Source organism: Emydura macquarii, unplaced genomic scaffold, assembly GCF_026122565.2.
Source record: "Emydura macquarii macquarii isolate MOO-44397 ecotype Brisbane River unplaced genomic scaffold, CSIRO-AGI_Emac_v2 contig_2994, whole genome shotgun sequence".
Classification (NCBI taxonomy): Eukaryota; Metazoa; Chordata; order Testudines; family Chelidae; genus Emydura; species Emydura macquarii.
In genome coordinates this window covers 5409093-5432207 of record NW_027133131.1, presented here as the reverse complement: position 1 = coordinate 5432207, position 23115 = coordinate 5409093, and the positions used below count along the sequence as shown (strand labels likewise).

At 46.6% G+C, this 23115-nt stretch overlaps 1 protein-coding gene across 22 annotated transcripts in view; it reads right to left on the bottom strand.

The window, feature by feature from the left end:
- PCBP2 (poly(rC) binding protein 2) overlaps positions 1 to 17268 on the bottom strand; it is a 28814-nt gene extending 11546 nt beyond the window's left edge. For 3 of the 22 annotated variants that reach the window (XM_067529598.1, XM_067529600.1, XM_067529603.1), the window contains exons 1-10: positions 17036 to 17267; positions 13984 to 14119; positions 13033 to 13056; positions 12902 to 12934; positions 12305 to 12421; positions 5853 to 5984; positions 5098 to 5226; positions 4051 to 4125; positions 2048 to 2134; positions 1126 to 1167 (exon numbers count right to left, since the gene is read on the bottom strand). In XM_067529598.1, coding sequence (XP_067385699.1) covers positions 1126 to 1167; positions 2048 to 2134; positions 4051 to 4125; positions 5098 to 5226; positions 5853 to 5984; positions 12305 to 12421; positions 12902 to 12934; positions 13033 to 13056; positions 13984 to 14052 — 708 coding nt within the window. In that variant the 5' untranslated portion in view covers positions 14053 to 14119; positions 17036 to 17267. Of the gene's footprint in view, positions 1 to 1125; positions 1168 to 2047; positions 2135 to 4050; positions 4126 to 5097; positions 5227 to 5852; positions 5985 to 12304; positions 12422 to 12901; positions 12935 to 13032; positions 13057 to 13983; positions 14120 to 16723; positions 16794 to 17035 lie in introns of those variants that run through there. The other 19 variants (XM_067529610.1, XM_067529612.1, XM_067529614.1 and 16 more) reach the window with 13 other exon arrangements.
- Positions 17269 to 23115: the final 5847 nt, after the last annotated feature.

Sequence of the window (23115 nt, the reverse complement as noted above, 5' to 3'; positions counted from 1 at the left end):
GTACACATTAAACAGAACACACCTCCCGTGTCACCCAAGAGGCCCTCCCACTGAGGTGCAGGAGACAGATGGGCAAGCAATGCTTTCCCTGTGCAGAGATGGGTGCGGGAGGGAGGAGAAAAGCACTACGGGTGCGAAGCCAACACCCAGCCCCCAGTGTCCTGGTTAATTGAGGACATCTGCAGTAATTACAAAGGAATGCTCCAGAGACAAGCACGAACAGGTGAGGTAAACAGACAGGATTGCAGTGGTGCTTCACACACCATGCAGGGATCTGTCAAGCATTTGCAAGGCAGAGAGGTATGTTATGAGGGGAGACCAGGAGAGAGTCAGTGTTTAGCCTCCATATCCTCCCCCCCTTCCCCGGATCAATAATTCCTAACAGTCCAGCTGCTTCTAGACACCTCTTCCCTGCCCTACTATGAAGAGCCCTTCCCTGCTCTAAATATGCCATGAGCAGAGACCAGCCTCTTTCTAACCCTGCCTTTGGAAAGTCAGGAGCACATCCACCTAACTCTGCACTTAAGTGACACGGAAAGGGGACAGGCAGAGGGGAGATGCTCACACAGCAAGTCAGGACACCAGGACAGCTTCATTACTCTGCTAAAAATGGGAGCATTTTACTTCAGGCCCAGTGTTAGCCAGTTTTCCATCTGGAGAGTCACTGCCCCGGACCTGCAACCACCCCAACAGAAAGGAGTGGGTGACTTGATGCATTTAGCATCAAGTGAGTTGCCACTCCCCCCCGCCACCCGTTTGCTATACCAGGTGTCCCACGCCCTGCCCTGAGAACCACAATGACAGTATACCATGCTGTTTGTTTTGTTTCGCTTTCTCTTTACAGGCTTTGCTCTGTGCCAAATCGGAAAAAGGGAAAGTTGGGACTTGTGTTAAGTGCCAAGTTTGGGGGCATGTGTGTGTGTAGGTGTCACATGCTGGGAGGAAGGGGGGGACAGATTGGTTTGAAACGGGCTGCAGGAGGTGCAAATAATTTGAGGGGTTTTTTTGATTTAAAGATCAGATTTGATTTCAGACCGAGCTGACTGCTAGCATCGAGAAAGCACGGAGAAATTTTGGAAGGGAGAAGGGGTGGATTTCAAGACAAGAAGTGTAAACAAAACTTACATCTGGCTGTGGAATGGCATACTGTCCTTGAATGGTATAGGCCTACAAAAGGAGGAAAACAGTCCTATTAAAAACCATTGGACAGCCACCCAGTGACAGACAGATTTCAACTAGCCAGGAAGCCAGACAGCCAAAGTGGAGAATTGTTGGGGGGAGGGGGGGAAGGGGACAATGTTGCAACAGGCAGTTTCTAAAGGGGACATGACTAGAATTGGCCATATGTGGAATAGGGGGCTGGAGATGATCTGGTGTGTTGCCCCGCCCCTCCCCAAGAAGAGTCAGACGCGAGAACAAGGGTTGGTTTCTCAGTGAAGATGTAGAGTGTGTAGTGGAGAGTCACACAGTGCTACTAACCCTCCTGTCCTACACATACAGCCCCCCAAAGAAGGGAAAGAGCTTCGTTCCCTCCAACACCCATGATCTCAAAGGGATTTTTGGAGCCGCTCTATTCACCCCACACCCCACTTTAAACTCTCACTACCTCACACACCTAAGAAACAGCACCGGACACTACAGCTGAAGCTGGCTAACAATGCTAGTTGATGCAAAAGGCATTCAGGAGAAGGAGGCAAGAGGCTGACCTGCTGGTTCCAGGTATTTTTCAATTGGGGGAAGAAAACCAGAGTTCAGATTCCTACTGAAGCTACCCACAGAGGGTCAGTCACTGTGCAGGGCCTGGTCGGCTAAAGGGGGACCTCTCACTTCCAGGTCACCGCAAGAAACGCAGCCCCAGCTGGAACTGACCAATGTGTAACCATGCAACGGCTGCTGGGCGGCCAGAGGCCGGGGGGCCTTAATCCAGTTCCCAGTGGACAGAGTCCACAGCACAAAAAAAAAGCCACTGCAATTTTTGCCACCCTTGTTGGCAGTCTCAGAGAGGCCAAGGATTGAATGGGCCATGGAGACTGAGCTCCCCTCTCACCTCTTGAGGTGGTCCCTCCAGGTCAGAGTTGAGGCACATTGATGGGGCGGTGTGGGGGTAGCTTGCACTGCCGCTGCTGTACCTGTCCTGTGGATAAATTAGAGGACTTCAGTCTCCAGGGCTGTCAATCCAAAACCTTTCGCTAGTATGAAATTCACACAGAAATTACTCTGGTTTAGAGGGCTGACCCTGTGCTAGACAAACTCACAGTTCACTCTGAGCTGCAGGGGAAGCGTCACTGCTGCCGAGAAGCACACCACCACGAGCTTGCCATGGAGCCAGCCCGAATGTTAGCATTGTGCTGGGTGTGCCGGGGAAACAACAGCCACAAACGAACCTGCTCCCTCACTGCTCTAGTGGTAGGGCAGCCCTCTCACATGCCACAAGGTTAACTTCCAGTGCAGTCCTCCATTCGCAAGAGACAAAGAATTGGGCCACAATACCTTCCAAGCACCTCCCGTGGGTCATTCCACTGGCAGACAGCGGCCTAACGAGCTGCCAACGCCTTTGGAGAGTAGGGAACTGAATAGGGGATGGGCGGTAAAGGGGATGGGACTGGGGCAAGGAACGAGAATGTGACGGAACCGCTCCCAAACAAGAGTGGACTCAGACTGTCGTGGAAACAGGCAATCCCGACGCACATGGCATAGTCACATTAGCTCTGGTTCTAGGGAAGACTTGTCCCACTCATCAGCTGCTACCTGTTACTTTGCTGTACTGAACTACAGGCCTCTATTCATGCACACCAGGCACCACCATCTCCTACCTGCATATGCCTCTGCTTCATGCAAGAAAGCCCCAGGCATTATGGAAGTGGGTTTTTGGGTTTCTTTTAAACTGTAACCACTATGGGCTTTGGCATTACATTTGCCTTATGCAACCCTTTCCAGAAGGCTTCCATGTTAGCAAGAAGGCACAGACAGTGTTGAAGTGCAGTGCGCCGAGAACTGCAGCCGCATTCTACGCAACCTCACATGTATTCTCAGAATGTGGGACTGGGATTTCTCAAGGCCACGACCCCACAACCCCCCCCCCGCCCCCAGTGTCTGCCTGAACTGGTGACCAAAACTACTCGTATGTAGTTATCTACAGGACAAGTTTGAAACATCAAAACAACTAAACTCCTTTCTGAATCCACCTGAACAGGATTCTTCCAAGCACTGTTTTGAAATTCATGATGCTAGAGATAACAGGCTTTAACAAGACAGGATGGTGAAGTCCTGTCCTACCAGTAACAGACACAAAAATACTTCGCTACAGTAAACACCAAACTATACTGTCACATGCCATGCCCAATACATGGCAAGTTTTAACTACGGTCCATGTGTATCCCTGGAGGCATAGTAGCAAGATGTGCCAATGAAGTTACTCATGTGCACTGAGTCAGCTTGTTACAGAAATGGCTAAGACTCCAGTGGTCTTGACTGTTTCAGAATCTGACCCCTACATAATCTGGTGGAGCTGGGAAGATCCTTCCTCCTCCCAGGTCCTATTAAGGAGTCCAACGTTTTCCTCATTTCCCAGTAGTTTTCTGTCCAAAACATTAATCCCTACTGCTTCGGGGGTGAGGGGAGGGTGTCTGTCTTCCTTCTGCTGTATCCCAAGGCTCGCCAACCAGCTAACACCAAATTTCAAACAGTGCCCTGACAGACCTGTAGCTAGAAGTTCAAGCTATGGTGGTTTGTCTGAATGCCACCTACAGGATTTGGACCAACTACTCAGGCACCATGCTCAAAAACTGGTTTCCCCAAACCTCGTCACCCCTTCTACAATAACCTCTTCAGCCTCTCAGTGTCCAACTCCTACGGGAAGTTAGAGGCTGTTGAATGTTCAGAGCAACCTCCAAAAGAAAAACCAAAGCAGCAGAGAGTTCTAGGCTGGCCAGGTAGGCAGCGCGGCTGACAAGCATGCAGAGTGGGCTGATGTGTGCTGGCAATGTTGCAGCTTGGGAAATCACCTTCTCTCCCGCACCCTATGCCCAGCAAGTAGAGGAAGGGCCTTACCTGACCGCCTGCAAAGATGACCGGAGAGCTGGATGGCTTGGGTCGGTATGGGATGGTGACACCCTTCGGGGGAGACTGGGTTATAGGAGAGTTGGAGAGGAAAGAGATTAGACTCCAGAGAGACTCACTGTCACTCACAGTTAAGGACTTTCTCAAATGCTTAAATATGAAGCCTCTACTTTAATCCTGCAGATCTGGGCAGTTGCTTTCTTAAGGTTTAGGAGTCTCTTAAAAAGGTAGCCTTCTAGGAGCTGGAACAGTCTAAAAATCCTGCCAATGGCTCAGATTCTGGGTTCGAGTTACTACAGCTACATCCAAGGGCAATTCACTTCTCCCTGATCATGGCGCTGAGGCCTATGTCAGGGCACCCACTCAGCGTGGAAGAGAAGCTGCAATAGGAACATCCCAGTGTGAGAGCCAGCCATGGTGTTGGGCATTAGCCTGGTGAGAAGAAAGTTCTTGTTGATGCGGAGAAGCCATGATTATTGCTATGTTGTAAGAGGAGCCACCTGTCTGACTGGCAGAGTCAGGAAAAGCCACGACACCTGAATGACCAGCTTCTTCACAACTAGCAACTTCTTGACTTGATCTCATCTTAACCTCGGTATGGGCAAGTTTAAATCCTAACTAAATGCTTCCAAGTTACACCTTGAAAGCAAACTCGAGTTGAGCGTAGACACCTCCCCTTGCAAGAAGCACAATGGGATCTTTAATTCCCTGTGTGATGCACTATGTTGGGGGTCCTGGAAATCTCCACACACTAACCCCTAAGCCAATACTTGATTCCTCTCCTGCCCCTACGAAGCCCCTGCTGCCATTTCAGGTGGGACCAGCTTCTCTGCAGTCAGGGCAGAGATTCCAAGTCAGTTTCTGTTTGATAAGGTTGTTGGCGGTAGAGTCAGAATAAAGGCTAACAGCATCTAAACTTGCCCTTTGCCCTCCATTAAGCTTCTAGGAACAAACAATAGGCATTTCAGAGACACCCCTTCGCCAGTGTGCCTGCCTCCCCATCCCAAAGAAAACAAACAGCTCATCCCTGAGACTCACCTCCAGCATGACCACACAGATCTGTTTGACGCACTCAATGATGGACTGCGGTATCCCAGCAATGGTGATAGCTCTCTCGGTCGAGTTGGGCAGCATGTCTCCTGCCACCTGGACCTGTGCCCCTGTGCTCTTAAAGTTTAAGATTAAAAATAGAAAGTCAGGCACGCTAATCTTTGATCTCATGATATGCAGTGGCCTCCCAGCAACAAACCCCATGCTTTCAGTTCTACCTACCCTCTGCACAACCTCAAAGAAGAGGTTTAGTCCTGGCTGGAATTAATTCAGTCATCAGAACTCCAGGGCCAAGAGAAACTAGACTCAACCTTGCCTTGATGTGCAAGTTGACACTGTCTCTATGAGCAGTGAAGCCGAACTGAATTAATCCTTTGGTATCCAGGGCCAATTCCCCCCACTCCCACTGCTTTGGCAAGAAGGGTTCAAGTAGTCAGGCCAGGACTGGGGTGAAGTAGCAGAGCTGGGGGAAAAGGATCTTCAACAGACCTGGCTCCAGCCACTGTATTGGTCTTGGTTTCACAAGCACTACAAATATGCGCTTTTCACGGCAGGATGATGCCAAGTCTCTAGCATGGAGTATTCAACCCAGGCACTTATGGGAGGGAGACGGTAGAGCTAAAGAAAGCACCTCTCCACAGAAAGCTACCGCTGTTGAACTGCAGCTACCAGTAAGGTTGAAAACTCCTCTTCAAAGCAGCACCCAGCCCACAAAAGACTAGTCAGAGTCAGAAGGTGCAGACCTCTCTTATCTCCTTGATCTTGCAGCCTCCTTTTCCAATGAGGGAGCCACATTGGCTGGCAGGTACCACAAGCCTCAGGGTGACAGGGGGCCTGCTGGCAGCTGTGCTGTTGGTCATTGAGCTGCTGATGTCCTGAAATGATAAGGAGTTACTCAGAAGGGAGGCTTTTAGAAAGTTTGTCAGTCTACCCTGGCACAGCCTCTCTTATTACACAGTATAGTGCTCTTCATTCCGAAGAGCAAGATCCCTGTACCTCAAGTCTAGGCTCATTCACCCCTGAGGTGCAGCAGGGGAACCATTTCACAGAAACACTACAGTTTAAGGACCAAATATCCTATTGACACTGCAGGCAGAAGTGTAGGGAGACAATATAATGAACTCTGACTGGAGCTGAGTGCAAACCTCCCCTTGCAAGGAGCACCCTGGGATCTTTAGTTACCTGTGTGACGCACCATACTGGGGCCCTGGCAATCTCCAAACACTCCAGACAACACCCTGAGTTTTCCTTGGAGGTCTCCCATCCAAGTACTGATCAGAATGGACCTGGAGAGTAAGGAGTTAGATTGTTTAGCCTAACAAAACGCAGGCTTGGGGGAGGGAGGGGGGTGTGAAGAGATAGGATTGCTCTCTATAAATACATCAGAGGGATAAACACCAGGGAAGGGGAGGAGTTATTTAAAGAGCCAATGTTGGCACAAGAATAGATATAAAGTGACCATCAGTAAGTGTAGGCTTGAAATTAGGTAAAGGTTTAGAAGGAGTGAAACAAAACCCCAAACCTTAAACCTGTTTTAAGACTGAACCTGATGTGTTCATGGAGAGGATGGTAGGATGAGGTGGGCCATGTGTCGCTGCAGGCAATCTCCAATAGCCAGAAATGGGACACTAGGGAAGGAGGGCTCAGAATTCCTTCCCAGGTATCTGGCTAGTGGGTCTTGCCCACATGCTCAGGGTCTAACTAATTGCTATATTTGGGGAATTTTTCCTCAGGTCAGATTTAAAGAAACCCTCAGATTTTTGCCAATCAAAATGTGAGGACTTTAGTAACTCAGCCAGAAAGTACTGGCCTACTAGGGTGGATTTAAAAAAAAAAAAAGTTTTGTTGTTTGTTTGTTTTTTTAAATTAAAAAAAGATTTGAATTGAATTTTTAGTTTAAAAATACTGTTTTTTAAATGATAAATTTAGTTACAATTAAATCTCATCATTAACATGCTAAACCTACACTTACAGTCTCATAAAAATGAATTAATGATTCTAGTCTATCCAGCCGAACTATCAGCTCTTGCTTCTTGAAAGTTCTGGGCTTTCAGTTTCTGTTTCAGTTTGTTTATTCAGTACACACACACAGCTTCCTATACTCCCCCACACTTTTGCCACAGAAAAACGGTCATGGCCTCTGGGCATAAGGGACCCTATCAGGGAATATTTTGAAGAAATTCCTTCCCTGGGCAAAAAAGGGAAGTGTCAAGTGTAAGTGGTGCAAGAAGGAGATGCAGGGCCTAGTTGCAAGAATGAAACAATAAAACTGCTTATTGGGAGAAAATGACGTGGATGAAGATGTGGTATGTCTGAAGAACAATGTGGCTCGACTGCTTAGAAGCTTAAATAATTCACTTCGCAATGCATCATTCAAGACTCTCTCCATGCCTTTTAGTGCAAGTGTGATTTAACAAGTAAATTCCCAAGCCATTTACTACGTTGGATGTTGCTAGAAAAAAAAGTTTCACTTAGCTAATCCTTATGGCTTTACTTAACTGGTTTAGAATCTATCACCCACATATACGGTACAGAAAGCTGCAGTAAGAGAAATCTAGAGTGCCAGTTGCCACTGGGTTTCATTTTATATTACATGCCCCTTATTCTGGAACATCATGGCCACAGACTATGTGATGATGCCGTAAGTCTATTCCCTAATTCAGCTTTCCCAAGGGAACCCCATCCTGTTTTTTGAGAAAATAAGCATAGAAGTGCCAGTGAGTTCTATGGGGCTTACTCCAAAATTAAGTGCACTCCAAGTGCAGTCAGTCTTAGCTTTTTTGGTAATTTGGAATCGGATCTGCATCCTTGCTGGGAAAAACGTAAGTGATTAACTGAATAAGAGTGAGAAGAACGACTACTCAAAATCTTGTGAATTCTGTTTCAGGATCCCATTTAATCATAAGAGACTCTGACTGTCTATCTGCAACAACTTCAGAGTCATCCGTTGGTACTTTTAGCAGCAGCACTGCAACTAAAGGTATTCAGACAATAGAGTATCAGTAGAGTTTCAATCACCCAGTAAAACCACCACCATGGATGGTTTGTAGTAAGGACCAGCAAATACCAGTAAGACACCATAGATGAAGATTGCTTGGTTCATTTATGCCACAAATTCTCCCTTTTCACATTAACAATAAACACTTCATTGACCTGGTTGAGTCCCTACGACCAGGCTACACTCCCCACCTGCTAGAGCAGACATTGATGGAAGGTTGCTAGATACAGTGTAGGAGAAGGAACTTGAACAGTGTGCAAGAAATATTGAGGGGAAAATTTGCCAGCTTAAGCCTTGATGGGTGGAGCAATGTACACAATGATCCAGTAATATGTGCCTGTGTGACAACAGAAGATGGGGTTGCAGATCTTTCAGAAACAATAGATACAATGGGAAATGCCCATAGAATATTTAAAAGTGGCAGTGAAAGTGGTAATAAACTGAACAAAAATTCAACCATCACATGCACAGTTTGTCAGACAATGCTGCCAACGTGGCAAAGATGAGAAGATACTTAGAAGAAACTGGAAGGATGCTCCTTAATAACATATGGCTGCAGTGCCCATTTAATGCATCTTTTAACCAAAGGCTTAAGTACGTCTTCTCCAGGAATAAAAGAAAATGTTGAAGTCGCAAAATACTTCTGTAACAACCATTTTGCTTCAGCTTCACTGAAGGGAGCAGGAGGATCCAAACTAATTCTCCTTCAAGATGTGTGATGGAATTCTGTGGTTGATTGTTTTGAGCAATTTATTAAGAACTGGCCTAGTCTCATAAAACTTTGTGCAGAAAACCATGATAAAATAGATGGAAGTATCTCATCCAAAGTATCTAACGTTTGATTAAAGAGCAATGTAGAGGATATGCTCAATATACTAAAGCCTATATCCATAGCCTCAAACTTCAGAGAAATTGTTGCTGCATTGCTGATGCTGTCGAAATTTGGAAGGCACTTCAAGGGACAATGAAGAAATACCTCACCAGAAAGTTAAACTGCAGGCAATAAAGAAGCGAATGGACCAAGCACTGACACCAGATATAAAGGTAGATGCCTAACTTCTGAAGAAGATGCTGCTGCCATGGCATGGGGATCTCAAAAATCACTCCTCGGTTATGCCAGTCATAATAAATTTCAGGGCTGGAGCAGAACCATTCAAACAATACATGTTTACTGATGATGTTTTGAACAAAGTCACTCCCCTGAATTGGTGGAAATCATTAGCCAGGCACCTTGAAACAGAGTTCCTTCAGTTGCTAAGCCAACTTTTCACAGCAGTAGCTTCCTCCCCAGGCAGAGAGAGAATATTTTCGTCGTTTGGTATTATTCACTCAAAGCTAAAAAAAAAAAAATCAACTGGGAGTTGAAAAAGCAGGAAAACTCGTATTTCTGTTTCAGTCTATGAATAAAAATGATAGTGGGAGTGGGGAAGATGAGAGCTAACTGTAGAAGTTTTAAGGACAGCATATGTTTAGTGTTGTGATGACTTGTCTGTTAGAGGAGACTACTGCAATTGCAAATGTGAAACATTTATGTAACATTTAAGATTTAGTTTAATAATATATAAGTTGTACTGTATGTGTGATTTAGTTCTTACCAATCCTAATGTACTGCTACTGCATCTGCAGCTTGACACAGGTCATCAATATTATGTGCTATTTCTTAAATTAATAAAAATCAAGTCATCTAAAAAAATTAGACAAAGTATACCCTCCTAGGTATTGTAAAATGCTGTACTGAGTTGTAAATTAACATGTTTTAGTGATCCGATTTGCACCATTGTTTAAGAAATGTGAAATAGTATCAGTGGGAAACTTGATTTAAATCAATGATTCACCTTGATTTAAATCAATCCACCCTGGCTACTACAGGAGTGGGTGGGTGAGGTCAGGTCCTGTAGCCTAGGTCAGAATAAATCATCATGATGGTCCCTTCTGGCCTTAAAGTCTATGAGGCTCTGCTTAGTCTAACAATACAGCCACCAAGCAGTGGCTAAAAACTTTTGTCACATACTTCCCTGCCCCCCCCGCCCCCGGGAACTCTGTTCTCCTGGTTGGCATAAGAGCACCAGACACCAGGAGTAACAAGCAAAGAAAATAAACTCATGTGTCTTTCTGCTAGCTGCCAGGAAGTTTCCTAGTCAGCCCTAAAGCACTGTGTCTTGTATTAACTGGAGATCAGCTGCTCCCACAGACCCCAAGGTTCCTTAGAGAAGCTTGAAGAGGACACCTTACACATGTATGTAGACACCTAGGTGGTGTCAATCAAGAGGTTTACAGTTTAAGATACCAGGGGATAGGACAGCTTGACTGCTGCCATGTTTGGACCCCGCAGAAAAGGATTTTAGTTCAGTGTGACGCAACAAGAGTATGATACAGAATCAGATACTGCCTAGTCCCAAAACAGCCTCTGGAGGAAAGCCAACCCAGCAGGTATTCTAGAAGATAATGGTGTTGGCGGATAGGAGGCAAAGGGGAGCCTACAAGTAAAGCAGCGGTAAGGAGGCCACGTCTTAACCCAGAGCTCTCCTATCTCAGAGGTCTGAAATTAAAAGCTCTGACGCTCAGCTGTTTGATACCAGAATCTTCACACTGGAGTTCTAGCCCCACAATCCAGTCATCTGCTCCCTTCTCTATAAATCTGATCCGTGCAGCTGCACGTAAGTGGCTCCTAGGATTGTCAAATTATGCTTAATAGCAGCCACGACGTCAGAGCTGCATGTTCCCATCCTGGTGACAGTGGGATATTTCCACTGCTCAAGGGCAACAGCCCAGGCTTTGCAAAATGAACCTCATCCCAGGCATGGGGCCAGCGTTCTCAGGTTACTTACACGCAGCCACCGTCACTTGGCTTGGGCACGGACCTCAAAAGTGAAAAATTGCACCAAGTGCAGAGCCCAGGCAAGGACAGTGCTCCACAAACAGATGTGAAGGGCCCATCCGGCCTTGGAGGAACAGCAGAGCATCAACATTTGGCTTTTTTAAAAATCCGAGCCTCCAAGCTGGCAGCCTCCCATCCTGCTGAAGGACATTTGTTCCACTGGCTAGGATGAGAGTCACATGAGCCACCAAAGCCTTTTGCTTCAGGGCAGAGCAATCACAAGTGCCAGGAAGAGACCTTGCTGCCGTGTGAGACAGTACTGCAAGTCTACTGGAAGGGAGGAGGGTAACACCTTCTGAAATAGCTCACTGACCAGGCAACCCGCCCACCAGACTTGCTGGCCTTAGTCATCACCACTAATACCAAATTAGTGACGTGCTCAGCATTCCCAGGACAAAGCTATTCTGACAACACTGGATGCTTGGATTTAAGAGTGCTGGCTTAACAGCCAGGACCTCCGACATGAATATTAGCTAGCCGGCTTTTGATATAGTTCTTGTGCCCAGCCCTGAATGGTACAGGAGAGGAGGGCAAGTGCGTGAGTGATGGGCAAAGGTTCAAGCCAGCATGGCAACTCTGTGTCTGAAGATGCATTGTTTAAAAGTCTATAACTCATGCTTAAACCCATGGGCACAATTCAGTGTTGCTCTGTGGTCACTGTCTAAGGTCTGCTAGTACAGAGGGTCCTTGGGCAAACATAAGCTCACCATTCCTCCCCTTGTACAAAAGACCCCTACCAGGTGCAGTGGCAATTCTGCATCACCTCCACAGCATCTTCCTGCAACTCCCCATCAGCTAACAGGTCATTTCAAAGCAGACAGATGGGGCCTTTTTTTTTTTTTTTTTTTTTTTTTTTTTTTTTTTTAATTTACACACACACACACACACACACACACACACACACTTCCAATTCTGCACCTATAAAAACAGCCCAATCACCAGGGCTGCAAGTTAGGGCAGCCTGTGCCAGCAACAGGCAACCCTCAAAAAGTGTTTCATGCCCCCCTTCCTCCTCATGTGCTGCCCCACAACAAGGATAGCTCAGGCCCTGTGTCGACAGTCTCTTCACACAAGCCTTGCCTATACTGCATTTGATTCAAGCGCAGTTCTCAAGTGTTCCAGATTCAAAACAATGTTGAGTGACTGCCACAATTCTGGCTGGCCACAGTAGTGTGTGTCTATCTAAAGAGGGTTTAGTCAAAGTCTTGGCTCCAGCTAGCATAGCAGAGGCCAGTTCTAAAAGCAATTCAGTCCTTTCCTGCTCCTTCCCAGGACCCCACACTAGGGCTAGAGAACAGTAACAGGAAGGAGACACGCACCTCTTCCAGTTTGTCAATGATCATAGCAAATGCTTTAAAGATGGCATTGGTCGGGCCAGCAAGAGTGATGATCCGTTCTGGGCAGTTCCCTTCCGAGATATTAATGCGGGCCCCGCTCTGGAGAAACAAAGCAAGTGAATGTAAAAGAGCAAAGATGCTACGTTAATGGACTGGCACTATGGAGCAGTCCCAATTTGGCTGGCAGGATGGTGAGTAATGTTACAACATTGCCTGTGTGCAGGTAATTACCTGTGTAGTGCTTTGCACAATGAGACTCCTACGTGTTACTACAATACAAATCATTTTTATTTCATACCATGAAATCCACCCCACACACTTCGCTTTTCTCTGCTCTTTGGGGCAGCCATCTTAGTTTCTATCTGCTGGAACAATTCTGTGATTGGTCAGAAGAACTACATTTCCCAGGAGCCTTTCAATCCACAATTAGCTTGTTACTGTCTGCCAAGATAACTGCGACTGATGAATCCCTACATTAGACTTCCAACAAGGGCCTCCAAGATTTGATACTATTCCACCCAAGTTTCTCTTAACTGATTTAAAAGACCAGTTCGTTGCCACCTGCTCACCAGAACCTACCTCTTCACGCATCTTCTTTACAGATTCTCCTTTCTGTAGGGGATGAGGAGAAGAAAAGGAAGAGAGGCTATTAGTGTTACTGAACTGAATGGATAAAGACTGAAGTAAAATGAGTAAATTTAGCTAATTACCTTCCCAATGATGCTCCCAACCTCCTGAAATGGGAACAAAAGCATTAATTAGTGGTTCTCAAAGATTAAATGAAACAGGTTCAGAGACTACACAGGTGCAAGATAGCGGCAGAAGTTCTCCCTGACTGCTCAGGATCACGCTGAAGCTTAGCAATCTCATTCAATAGGAGATTTTTTTAGTAAGTCTGATAGTCTCACTGTTCTCCTCTCCAACTCACTTGTATGTTTAGTGATTAAAGGTGCTTCCTGACTGAAAATTGAAGCTAGACAAATTCAGACTAGAAATAAAGCGTAACATTTTTAATAAGAGTAATTAACCATTAGAACCATTTGCCAAGGATCAGAGGATTCTCCACTGTCAACAATTTTTAAGTCGGTATTGACTTTAACAGATCTACTCGAGGAATTATTCTGGAGACGCTCTATGCTGTGTTATACAGCAGGTCAGACTAGATGAACACAATGGTCTCGTGTAGTTTTGGAATCTATGACTCAGTATAAAGTGTAAATAAATTTACACTAAACATAGAATACGGTGCTTGAAGTTCATTTCCTCCTCAATACATAAAGTGTTAATATCTTGCTTCTTGTGAGTTTAATAGAACAGATCCTGTCCCTCCCCCCCAAGTTCTGCTGCTAGTTTCTTTACTGATATTTTGAGATTTAAAAAATTCTGCTCCAATGGTCACAAGATATCCTTTTACCAGGAATAGGCCACATGCCAAGAAGTTCCCAGCATCAAGAAGCTAATGGCTCTAATGATGAGCCATTTCAAAGAAACATTAGGCTGGCTTTATTTAGCATTATTTAAATTACTAGACTCCCATTTGGGTTACAACAAAAAGATCCACTCTTATAAAGAATTGATCTTTCTGATCAGACACAAAGGATTTCCAAAACATTTGCTCCGACCCAGTTTCACCAGAGGTATAAAGAGATGATGACAAATACCTTTCCATGCATAAGTAGTCGAATGGTAAGTGTGACATTTAAACCACCTTCAATAACACCGGTGTCCATCTTGATCTGTGTTCTGTCGAGTTAGGCTTTGTCAGTGGTCAAATCTTTGGTCGCTGGGGGATAGAAACTATAACAGAAGAAGGGTTGTCTCATGATATGCTCTGAACACAGCCAGCATCAGGTCATCCTTTGTCTTTATTTACAGCAGAACAAACACTTAAGGACACACCCTTTTCTACATAGCTCAATCTATCCCAAGGATGTTGAACCCACTCCGCACTATTACCACCCTAGTAGAGTTAGCTCAATTTGACAAGATATTCTCTTAAATGAGCAGCATCGACAAGCTGTCAGAACAGATTTGAGTGTATTTACAATTGTTCATCATTTGGCACTGAACTGACATGCATTTATTTGTATGATAGAGACTAGTGTGTAGTAAACCTAGATAGTTTCTAATTCTTACATGAGATTTTTGCTTGAGCAGAACTGCTGAATCAAGTGTATTGAGCAACCAATTTAAGCTCCCCACCCCCTAGATGCCAGAACCAAAGGTTGTAAAGAGATCAGTTGTCACTTTCCATTCTTCAGTTCCCGCCCACAGTGCCTCCTAATAGCTTCAGTGGATGAGGTCTGTGTCCATTCTCCTCCTCCTCTCTTCCCCGCCCTTCTTCAGAAGGAGAAGCAGAAGCAGAAGGCTTTGTATACAGTTTATGGGCTTCTCTTTACTTGAAAGAGAACTCAGATGAGGGTAGGTTGTGAATTTAAAGTGCAACCGCTATTCTAGAATAAATCCATGCGTGAACATTCTAGTTCCAGAATAAGAACATTTTGTTTCTATTTAGCTTAATGGATTAAGCTAAACAGAAGCAAAACAAATACTCTTATTCCTATAAATAGCTATTCCAGAAGAACTTCATGGACCAACAAGCCTTAAGATTAACTAAATCAACTTTTAAAAAACCAAACACTAATAAGCTAGTTTATATACTAGTGAGATAACACCCTCTTTGCAAGCCAATTTAAGTGTGCCCATACAGGGGTTTGGGTAAGTTAATTTAGTCGTTGGCTTAACTAAAAGTAAAGTAGTTTTAAAGTTAACTGATGCAAGCTGTGAGCAGATAAGCCTCTAGTGTGGCAAAGCAGCAAGGTGCCAAAGTTTAACTACAGCAACTTCCAGCGTGGGAAGAGCTGACCTAAGCTCAATTGAGAGTTGTGACCTACAGTCCCAAATCAGAACTTGCCAAGTGGATTCTACAGCAGCATAGCCTTGTTTCCAGGCTAATCCTATGTGAAAACAAGCCATTAGGAAAAAGGGAGGGGTCTTTAGTTCTCTATTATGACCCCAATAGAAGTGTTTCTTGGCCTGCATTTTCAAGGCATCATCGATATATAAATCCCTATTACATCTTTCTAAAGTAGGAAAACATTTCTATGGTCTAGTTTGGAGAAAAGATCCCAAGGAACAAGATGGTCTCCAAATCTGAGGCAAAGCTAGGAACAGAACCCAGGAATTCTAATTCTTAATCTCTTGCAGAGTCCACATGATTACACTATTTCCCAGTTTACTGGAGGTATTGCTGGTGGTAACAATGCCAGATGAGTCTTGTAAGAATTTAGCCCATTCTTCTGCCAATTAAATTAGTAAATTTCTGTCCCAGTTTACATAAGTTAACATTAACATACTTTTCATCAAGTTGTTTTATCAATTTATTAACCTTTTCTCCCCACTACAGTGGTTTCTAAACCCAAAGGTAATTTTTTTGTTCATGAATTTAGATTATCCAGCACTAAACATCTGATCAAAGCCATCAGATTTTTTTTTTTTTCTAAAGAGAAACTTCTGAGTTCTCATATACAGATTTTAGGTTTGCTAATTAGAAGCTGCTACTGAGATTGCAATCAGTCAGTAGTGATGTCTCCATCCATTACTAGTACACAGAAGCGATCCATTGTCTAAACCCTGATTTTAGTTATCTGAGAGGCATTGCTCCACACCCAGAAGCCCCTGAGACCTCCCCAAAATGTTTCCTTACCATTAATCCCCCCACCTCCCACAAACAATGTGAAAATATTTTCCCCAGAGAAGTTATCTAAAGCTGTATTTTAATACTGCTCCTTCGGGGAGGTATTGCAAGTTGGCTTCTCTTTCCCTCTGCACTACATCCAATATTCATTTTTTTTTTTAAATTAGTAAACACTCGAAATAAATCCTTGGTCCCAACAACAAACTGAGCACGCCCTATTTCTCTAGCTTTTAAGCCCCTTATTGCTTCATTTGAGTCTCCTTACTTTAGGATGGGGGGGAAGTAAAGGAGCAAAAAGCTACCTTCTAAATATTACACCTCAGTTTTTCTACTCTGCCCTATGTAGGATTTTCCTCCCCCCCCCAAGCGATCGAGGGGTCTTTACTTAATTCCCTCTCAACTGCCCCCCCGTTACATTTCTCTCCCCCTACCCCCACTGGGGGTATTTACTCCAGCCCCTCTCTCGATTCCCTCCTCCCCCGATAAGACTGCATACCCACAGCAGCTCTCCCCGCGGGAAGGGGCTCAGATGCGGAGCCGCCACCACGAGAAAGCGGGGCCCCGTGGCCTACCGCGCACGCACACACACGGCGGGCGGTGGGGGGGGGGGAAGAGAAGAGGCCTCCCGCCCCGTCCGCCGGCCAGGCAGACTCGATCTCCCAGAGCCCTTCCCCCCCCCCCCCCGGGCGCCTCCCGCCCCGCACCGCGGCCCTGCTCTCCGGCGGCCGTCCGCCATGTGACGCAGAGTCCCCGCCGCCTCCCTGCCTCGCCGTAGCCGCGGCCTCCTCCCTTGCCCCCCGCCCCGCGGCCTGCTCCGCTCGCCGCCTCCTTCGTGCGCAGCAGCAACAGCGCCGCCCCTCCCCCCCGCCGCACGCACCCTCGGACTAGGCCGCACTAGGCCGCGGGCGCCTCCTCGGGCTCGCGTGGCGGCGGCGCCCGGACGGGTGGGAGGGTGGGCGGGGAGCGAGACTACGCGAGGCCGGGGATCCGGGTGGAGAAGCGGGCCGCTCCCTTACCTGGCGGCGGGGTGGGCGATCGCCCGACCGCTCCGTAGACGGAGGGACGGGGAAGGGGGGAGCGGGAGGAGGGAGGGCGGGTGACCGGGGCGGGCGGCGGGGTCTCCGGGGCGGGCGGAGGGAGGAGGGGACCCCTCGGAGGGGGAGGGAGGAGGCGGGGGGAGGGAGAGAGCCGGGACGGGCGGGCGGGATGGCGGCGGCGGGAGGAGGGCGGAGGGGCTGCGGCTGCTGCTCCTGCTGCGGCGGCCTCGGCGGGTCTGGGAGGGGGAGGCGAAGAGCGGGGCGATTTCAACCCCGCCCTGACCCGGAAACGGACCCCGCCACGCCATAGAGACGTGCAGGGCAGAGCGTCCACCGCCAGCTCATCATAGAGCCGGCATAGGGAACGAACGGGTCTCCGGAAGATAGCGCGTCAGCCTGATGCCACCGAGAAGGCGGTGGGCTCAGGCGCCACCTGCAGGCTGCGCGCTGACAGACCTCCAGCCACTGCTGCATGGGAATTGGGAATGGGAGGACAATGGGGGAAAGTGGGGAGGGGGGTGGGGATATAGAGAGGGTTAATGGAGGGACAGAAGGGAATGGGGCGGAGGAGGGGAGGAGCAGGAGAGGGGGTAGACGAAGGGAGGGGGTAGACGAAGGGGGGGGGCAGAATAAAGGGGAGGGGGCTGGGGCAGAAGACAGAAAGAAGGGGCTGGGGCAGGGATAACAGAAAAGGGAGAGAGCCGGGACGGAAGAAAGAGGAGGGGCAGTGGAGGAAGGGTGATTGAAGAGGCTGCGGGGGTGCTGGCATCTGGCAGGCCTGTGCCATAGCAGCCTCCTCTAGCTTAGTGACCAAAGGCCCTGTTCAGAAGCGAATCCTACTTGATACCGGGGGCAAGGCCCAGCTCCTCAAAAGTATTTAGGCTCCTAACTTCCCGGAGGCGATAGCTGCTAACACAGTCACTCTGTGCGGCTGGAGCATTAGTTGGCCCGGCTGCTCTCACTCAAACTAGACTGAGGCCACATCTACACTTGAAAGTAGACCCAGCAGTGTCGCTCGGGGGTGTGAAAAATCCACCCCCTGAGCGATGTAGTTAAGATGACCTAATCCCCAGTGTGGACAGCCCTAGGTTGACAGAAGGATTGTTCCATGGACCTACTACCGCCTCTCGAGGAAGGGAATTACTATGGCAGCAGGAGAACCCCTCCTGGCTCTGTAGTGAGTGTGCTGGAGCACTAAAGACCTCAGTGGCGTTTCAAGTGTAGGCAAGCCATGATTCAAGCTAACTGTGAAGTGAAGACACAGCCAAAGGGTGGGGGAAAGGATGTATGTGCCCTGTCTGGTACCCTACCCTCTAGACTCCAGTGCCTCTGTAAGGGTGTGTTTACGCTGCAATTGAGTATGTGTGGACATAACTGAACTAGCTGCAATCTAGTTAACGCAATGAAGTCACCGGAGCTATACCTGCAAAACCCCATAGTGTAAATGCAGCCCACAGCAACGGAAGATGGTTTTCTGTAGGCATAAGAATGCCACATCCCTGAATGATGGTGACTTCATTGGCGGCAGCATTCTGCTTCTGACTGAGCTACCTCTGTGCTGGGGAGTAGGTCTGCATAGCTTCGGTCGTCGGGGTGTGGATTTTTCACATCCCTAACCAACGTAGCTATGTCAATCTAAAAGTGTGGACCAGGCCTACACGTGGGATTTGCTGCTTGAACTCAATCAGTCTAGTTGAAACGCACTGGTTTTCTTAGTGGGAGAAGTATAGGGGACTCCTTTCTAGAGGGGTGGAGTGTGTCAGTGAAAGTAGCCAATGTGATGTGTGGGAATTAAAGTTTGTTAAGAATTACCTGAACTATACTCATTGTTGATCAGTTGCCAGCAGATCCCAGTTGAAATCAGGGCCCCATTGTGCTAGGTGCTGCACAGACACATAAGCCTTCTCCACGCTAGGACTTAAAGTGGGATGTTAACACATTTTAACAAAGCCCTGGTTTACGCACAATTTTCATACCAGTATGACTTATGTCAGTTCAGGGTGTGATTTTGTTACAGTTATAGTTATAACAGTACAACCCTTAGTGTGGATGCATTTATACCAGTAGAAATGGGGGCTTATGCTGGTGTAGCTTATTTTGCTTCCCATAGTGGAATAAGCTGCATCAGTATAAACATCTTATAACAATATAGTTACAGCAGCTAACTTTCTAGTGTAGATGAGCCTTTAAAAAAATCACCTGTCTCTTAACTGGATAGTTCCCTGATTTTAGGGTGTGTGTGGGTATGTGATGCCTATAAGCAAGCTGAACTGGTTTTTAACTGGTTTTCTGGAGGGGAAATGTCCTTGGTTTTTGAAGCCGTATGTAGGCGTTAGATGGAAAACAAGACACATAAACCCTTCTTGGCCTTCCACTGTTACAGAACCCCAGCAATGTAAGTCTGTTCTTAAAAATCTCCAATGTTGGGGTTTCCACAACCTCCCTTGGAAGCCTATTCCAGTGCTTAATTATCCTTATAGGTAGAAAGTGCTTCCTACTATCTAACCTAAATCTCCCTCAATGCAGATTAAGCCAATTACGTCTAACTTCAGTGAATTGAGCCCCATCCTATAACAGCCCTAACATATTTGAAGACTGTTATCAGGTCCCCCACCAGTCTTCTCATCTCATGACAAAATATCTGCACTGACTTTAATCTTTCCTCAGACATTTTCTAAACCTTTGATCATTTTTTGTTGCTTTTCTCTGTCCACGTCTTTTAAAAAGTGTGTCGCCCACAATTGGACACAGCACTGCAGCTCAGGCCTCACCAGTGCTTAGCAACGTGTCACAATTACCTTCCATGTCTTATATATGCCACTCCTGTTAACACACTCCAGAATGATATTAGCCTTTTCCACAACTGCATCACATTGTTGACTCATATTCAGTTTGTGACCCACTATAACCCCTACCTTCTTTTCAGCAGTACAACCATCTAGCCAGTTTTTCCCCATTTCGTAGCTGTGCATTTGATTTTGGCTTCCCAAGCGCAGTACTTTGCACTTGTCTTAAATAGATTTCGTTTTCTTGATTTCAGACCAGTTCTCCAGTTGGTCAAGATCATTTTGAATTCTAATCCTGCCCTCTAAAGTGCTGGTAACCCCTCCTGGCTTTGTGTCATCCACAAATTTTGTAAGCATATTCTCTATTGTCTAAGGCAGTGTTTCTCAAATGGTGTTCCGCGGAACCCCAGGGTTCCGTGGGCTGAGTTGAAGGGTTCCGCGAAGAAGCGGAACCGCGCCGCCGAAAGTAATAAAAATCGGGTGCCGCCGAACAGCTGATGGGGCCGCCGAAAACAGCTCAGAGAGCGCGCCGCCAAAACAACCCTACACCGCGCCACTGAAAAGAGGAAGTGTTCCTCGACTTTTCGGTGGAGGGTATGGCATGGGCGCGCAAGGGTTCCGGGGGGAAATAAAATTGAGAAACACTGCTCTAAGGCATTAATGAAAATATTGAATAGTGCTGGACCCAGGACAGGCCCCTGCATGATCCCATTAGATATGTCCCTGCAATTTGAGAGTGAATCTCTCTGAGGACAGTCTTTCAACCAGTTTTGCACCCGTCTTATAGTAATTTCATCTAGACTGTATTTCCCTAGTTTGCTTATGAGAATGTCATGTGTGTCTGTATCAAAAGCCTTCCTAAAATCAAGCTATATCACATCTGCAGCTTGCCCCCTACCCACTAGGTCAGTAGCTGTGTCAGTGAAGGAAAATAGGTTGGTTTTGCATGATTTGTTCTAGACAAATCCATGCTGGCTATTACTTATAACAGTATAATCTCCTCCAGATGTTTAAAAAATTGATTTTTAGTTATTTGTTCTAGTATCTTTCCAGGTATCAAAGTTAGACTGACTGGTCTGTAATTCCCTGGGTTTTCTTTGTTCCCGTTTTTAAAGATAAGTTCTATGTTTGCCCTTCTCCAGTTCTCTGGGACATCACCTGTGCTCCATGGGTTCTCAAAGATAACCGCTAATGATTCTGAGGTTGCTTCAGCTGGTTCCTTATGTGCCCTAGGATGAATTTCATCAGGCCCTGCTCAGTTAAATAATCTAATTTATCTAAATATTCTTATCTAATGTATACTTGCATGCAAGTGCATTAACTTTGAAGACACAGAGGCATGGATAGAAGGTCAGAGCAACATTGTTTTGTAATCTAAAGAGTAGAAATTGTTTTGTTGTATTTTCCGGGGAGAATAGAAAAATGCTATACAGAACTAAAAAAACCCAGCCTCTGAAAGATTCAAAGTGTAGCAGGGAACTTAAAAAATGTGGACACAAAGAACTGAGTTCTATATTATCATACATTATTATAGCATAATTGTCAACATGCTAATTATTGCGTATGTTATGATTAATTTTTCTGCTTGTTTATTTCAGTTTAAGATTTGTGTGTAACATTCTAATCGTTGTAAAGTAGTGTTGTGCTGGAAGATATTCCCACTAACTCCTCACCACTAGGCCATCAGGGAGACCCAGTTGCCATCAAGTGGGTCTTTGATCCACAGACCATCATAGCCCTCACTGAAGGTAATAGATGCTCTGACTACTTTTCTTTCTGGCTAAATGGAAGGAGCAATTAAACCCCTTCTGGAGTGAGGTAGCTGGAGATGGTTGAAGCTACCACCCAAGGCACTCAGCCTCATGACAAAGGCTGAGCAGGACTAAGCTGTGATCCCAGCAGTCACCCAACTAGTGGTAAATAAGTGATTTTGAGTGGGTTTTTTTAAAATTTGGGTGGCAATTTTCATACAGCTGCAGGCCACAATTTTTTTCCTCTTGCCACTTTTTTTTTCTTGGCCAGCACAATGGCATTTTGCCTCAAACTCTGCCTGCATGATCATGTTTGGGTTCAAACCCTGCCCAGCATCATGGTGCACAGATGGAAATCCTCCCCCCCCCCCCCACACACACTATTTTGAGGTGGTTTGGGTAGGTTTTTTGACCAACCGGGATGGTTTGGGGGCAGTCTTCTTGGCAATAAACTGTGCCACTTGGAATTTCAAGGCCTACAGGCCAGATTTTTAAAGGTATTTAGGCACCCGGTTAGGGTTTTCAAAGGCACCCATAGGGTGGGGGGGGGGGCCTAGGTGCTTTTGAAATCCCAGTACACATCTCAATACCTTTAAAAACCTGACCTGAAGTGACTTAGCTGGCCAAGTCTCATCGTCAGAAGTGTCTGAGGAGACTAAATCTCACTGAAAGATGATGGGACTCAGGCTTTTGAGGCCCAGAGCCCCCAAGGTATTTAGATACCTAATTCCTCTGTCTTAATACCTTTAAGGATCTGGGCCAAAGTTCCTAAGTCACTTTGAAAAATGGGATTTAATGCTGAGCAAAGCCACATGTAAATCCAGGCCAGAGCTCAGTGGGGCACTGGTCCAGCTGGAGAGGCAGGCTTGGAGGGAACTGTGAGCAAGGAAGCTGCTGGCTGCTGTTTGTTTCTCCCAAGTTCAGGGAAAGAGGAGTCGGTGTGCATTCTGTGTAAACAAGCAGGACTGCCTCCGTGAACAGACCCGCCTCCCACCATTTCTCCTCCTAATGGAAACAACCCCCAACTAGTCGCTAACTGTTCACACCAAAGGGACATGACATCAGCATGCCCATTCCCTACAGTGGGTGCGTCACACTTTCCAAGGGTGGCTGGATTTATAGTTGCATCCAACCTACTCAGCCCCCAATTCCAGCACTCTCTAGTCTTTACAGGGGAGTTGCCAAGCAAGATGGGGTCCAGGCCTTGGAGTGGCCCCGGAGCAGGTTGTTTTTATTTTGCATTGTATGTAATGCTTAGAAGCTGCACCAGCAATCAGAGCCTCATCGTGTCAAGTGCTGCCCCCACACAGGGCTAGACAATGTGGGGCAACTGACCAGCGTAGCTATAGCAGAACAATCATCAGGGTGATGTATCTTCCCCCTGACTGCCCCTACACCAGAATAGGAGAGCATGTCCACATGAGAGGATGCACAGTCCCTGCGTTAGAAGGCTTCCAAGCTAAATAGACATGGGTGACACAGAAGGGAACAGGAAGTGTTATCATCTCTCGGTTGTAGATGG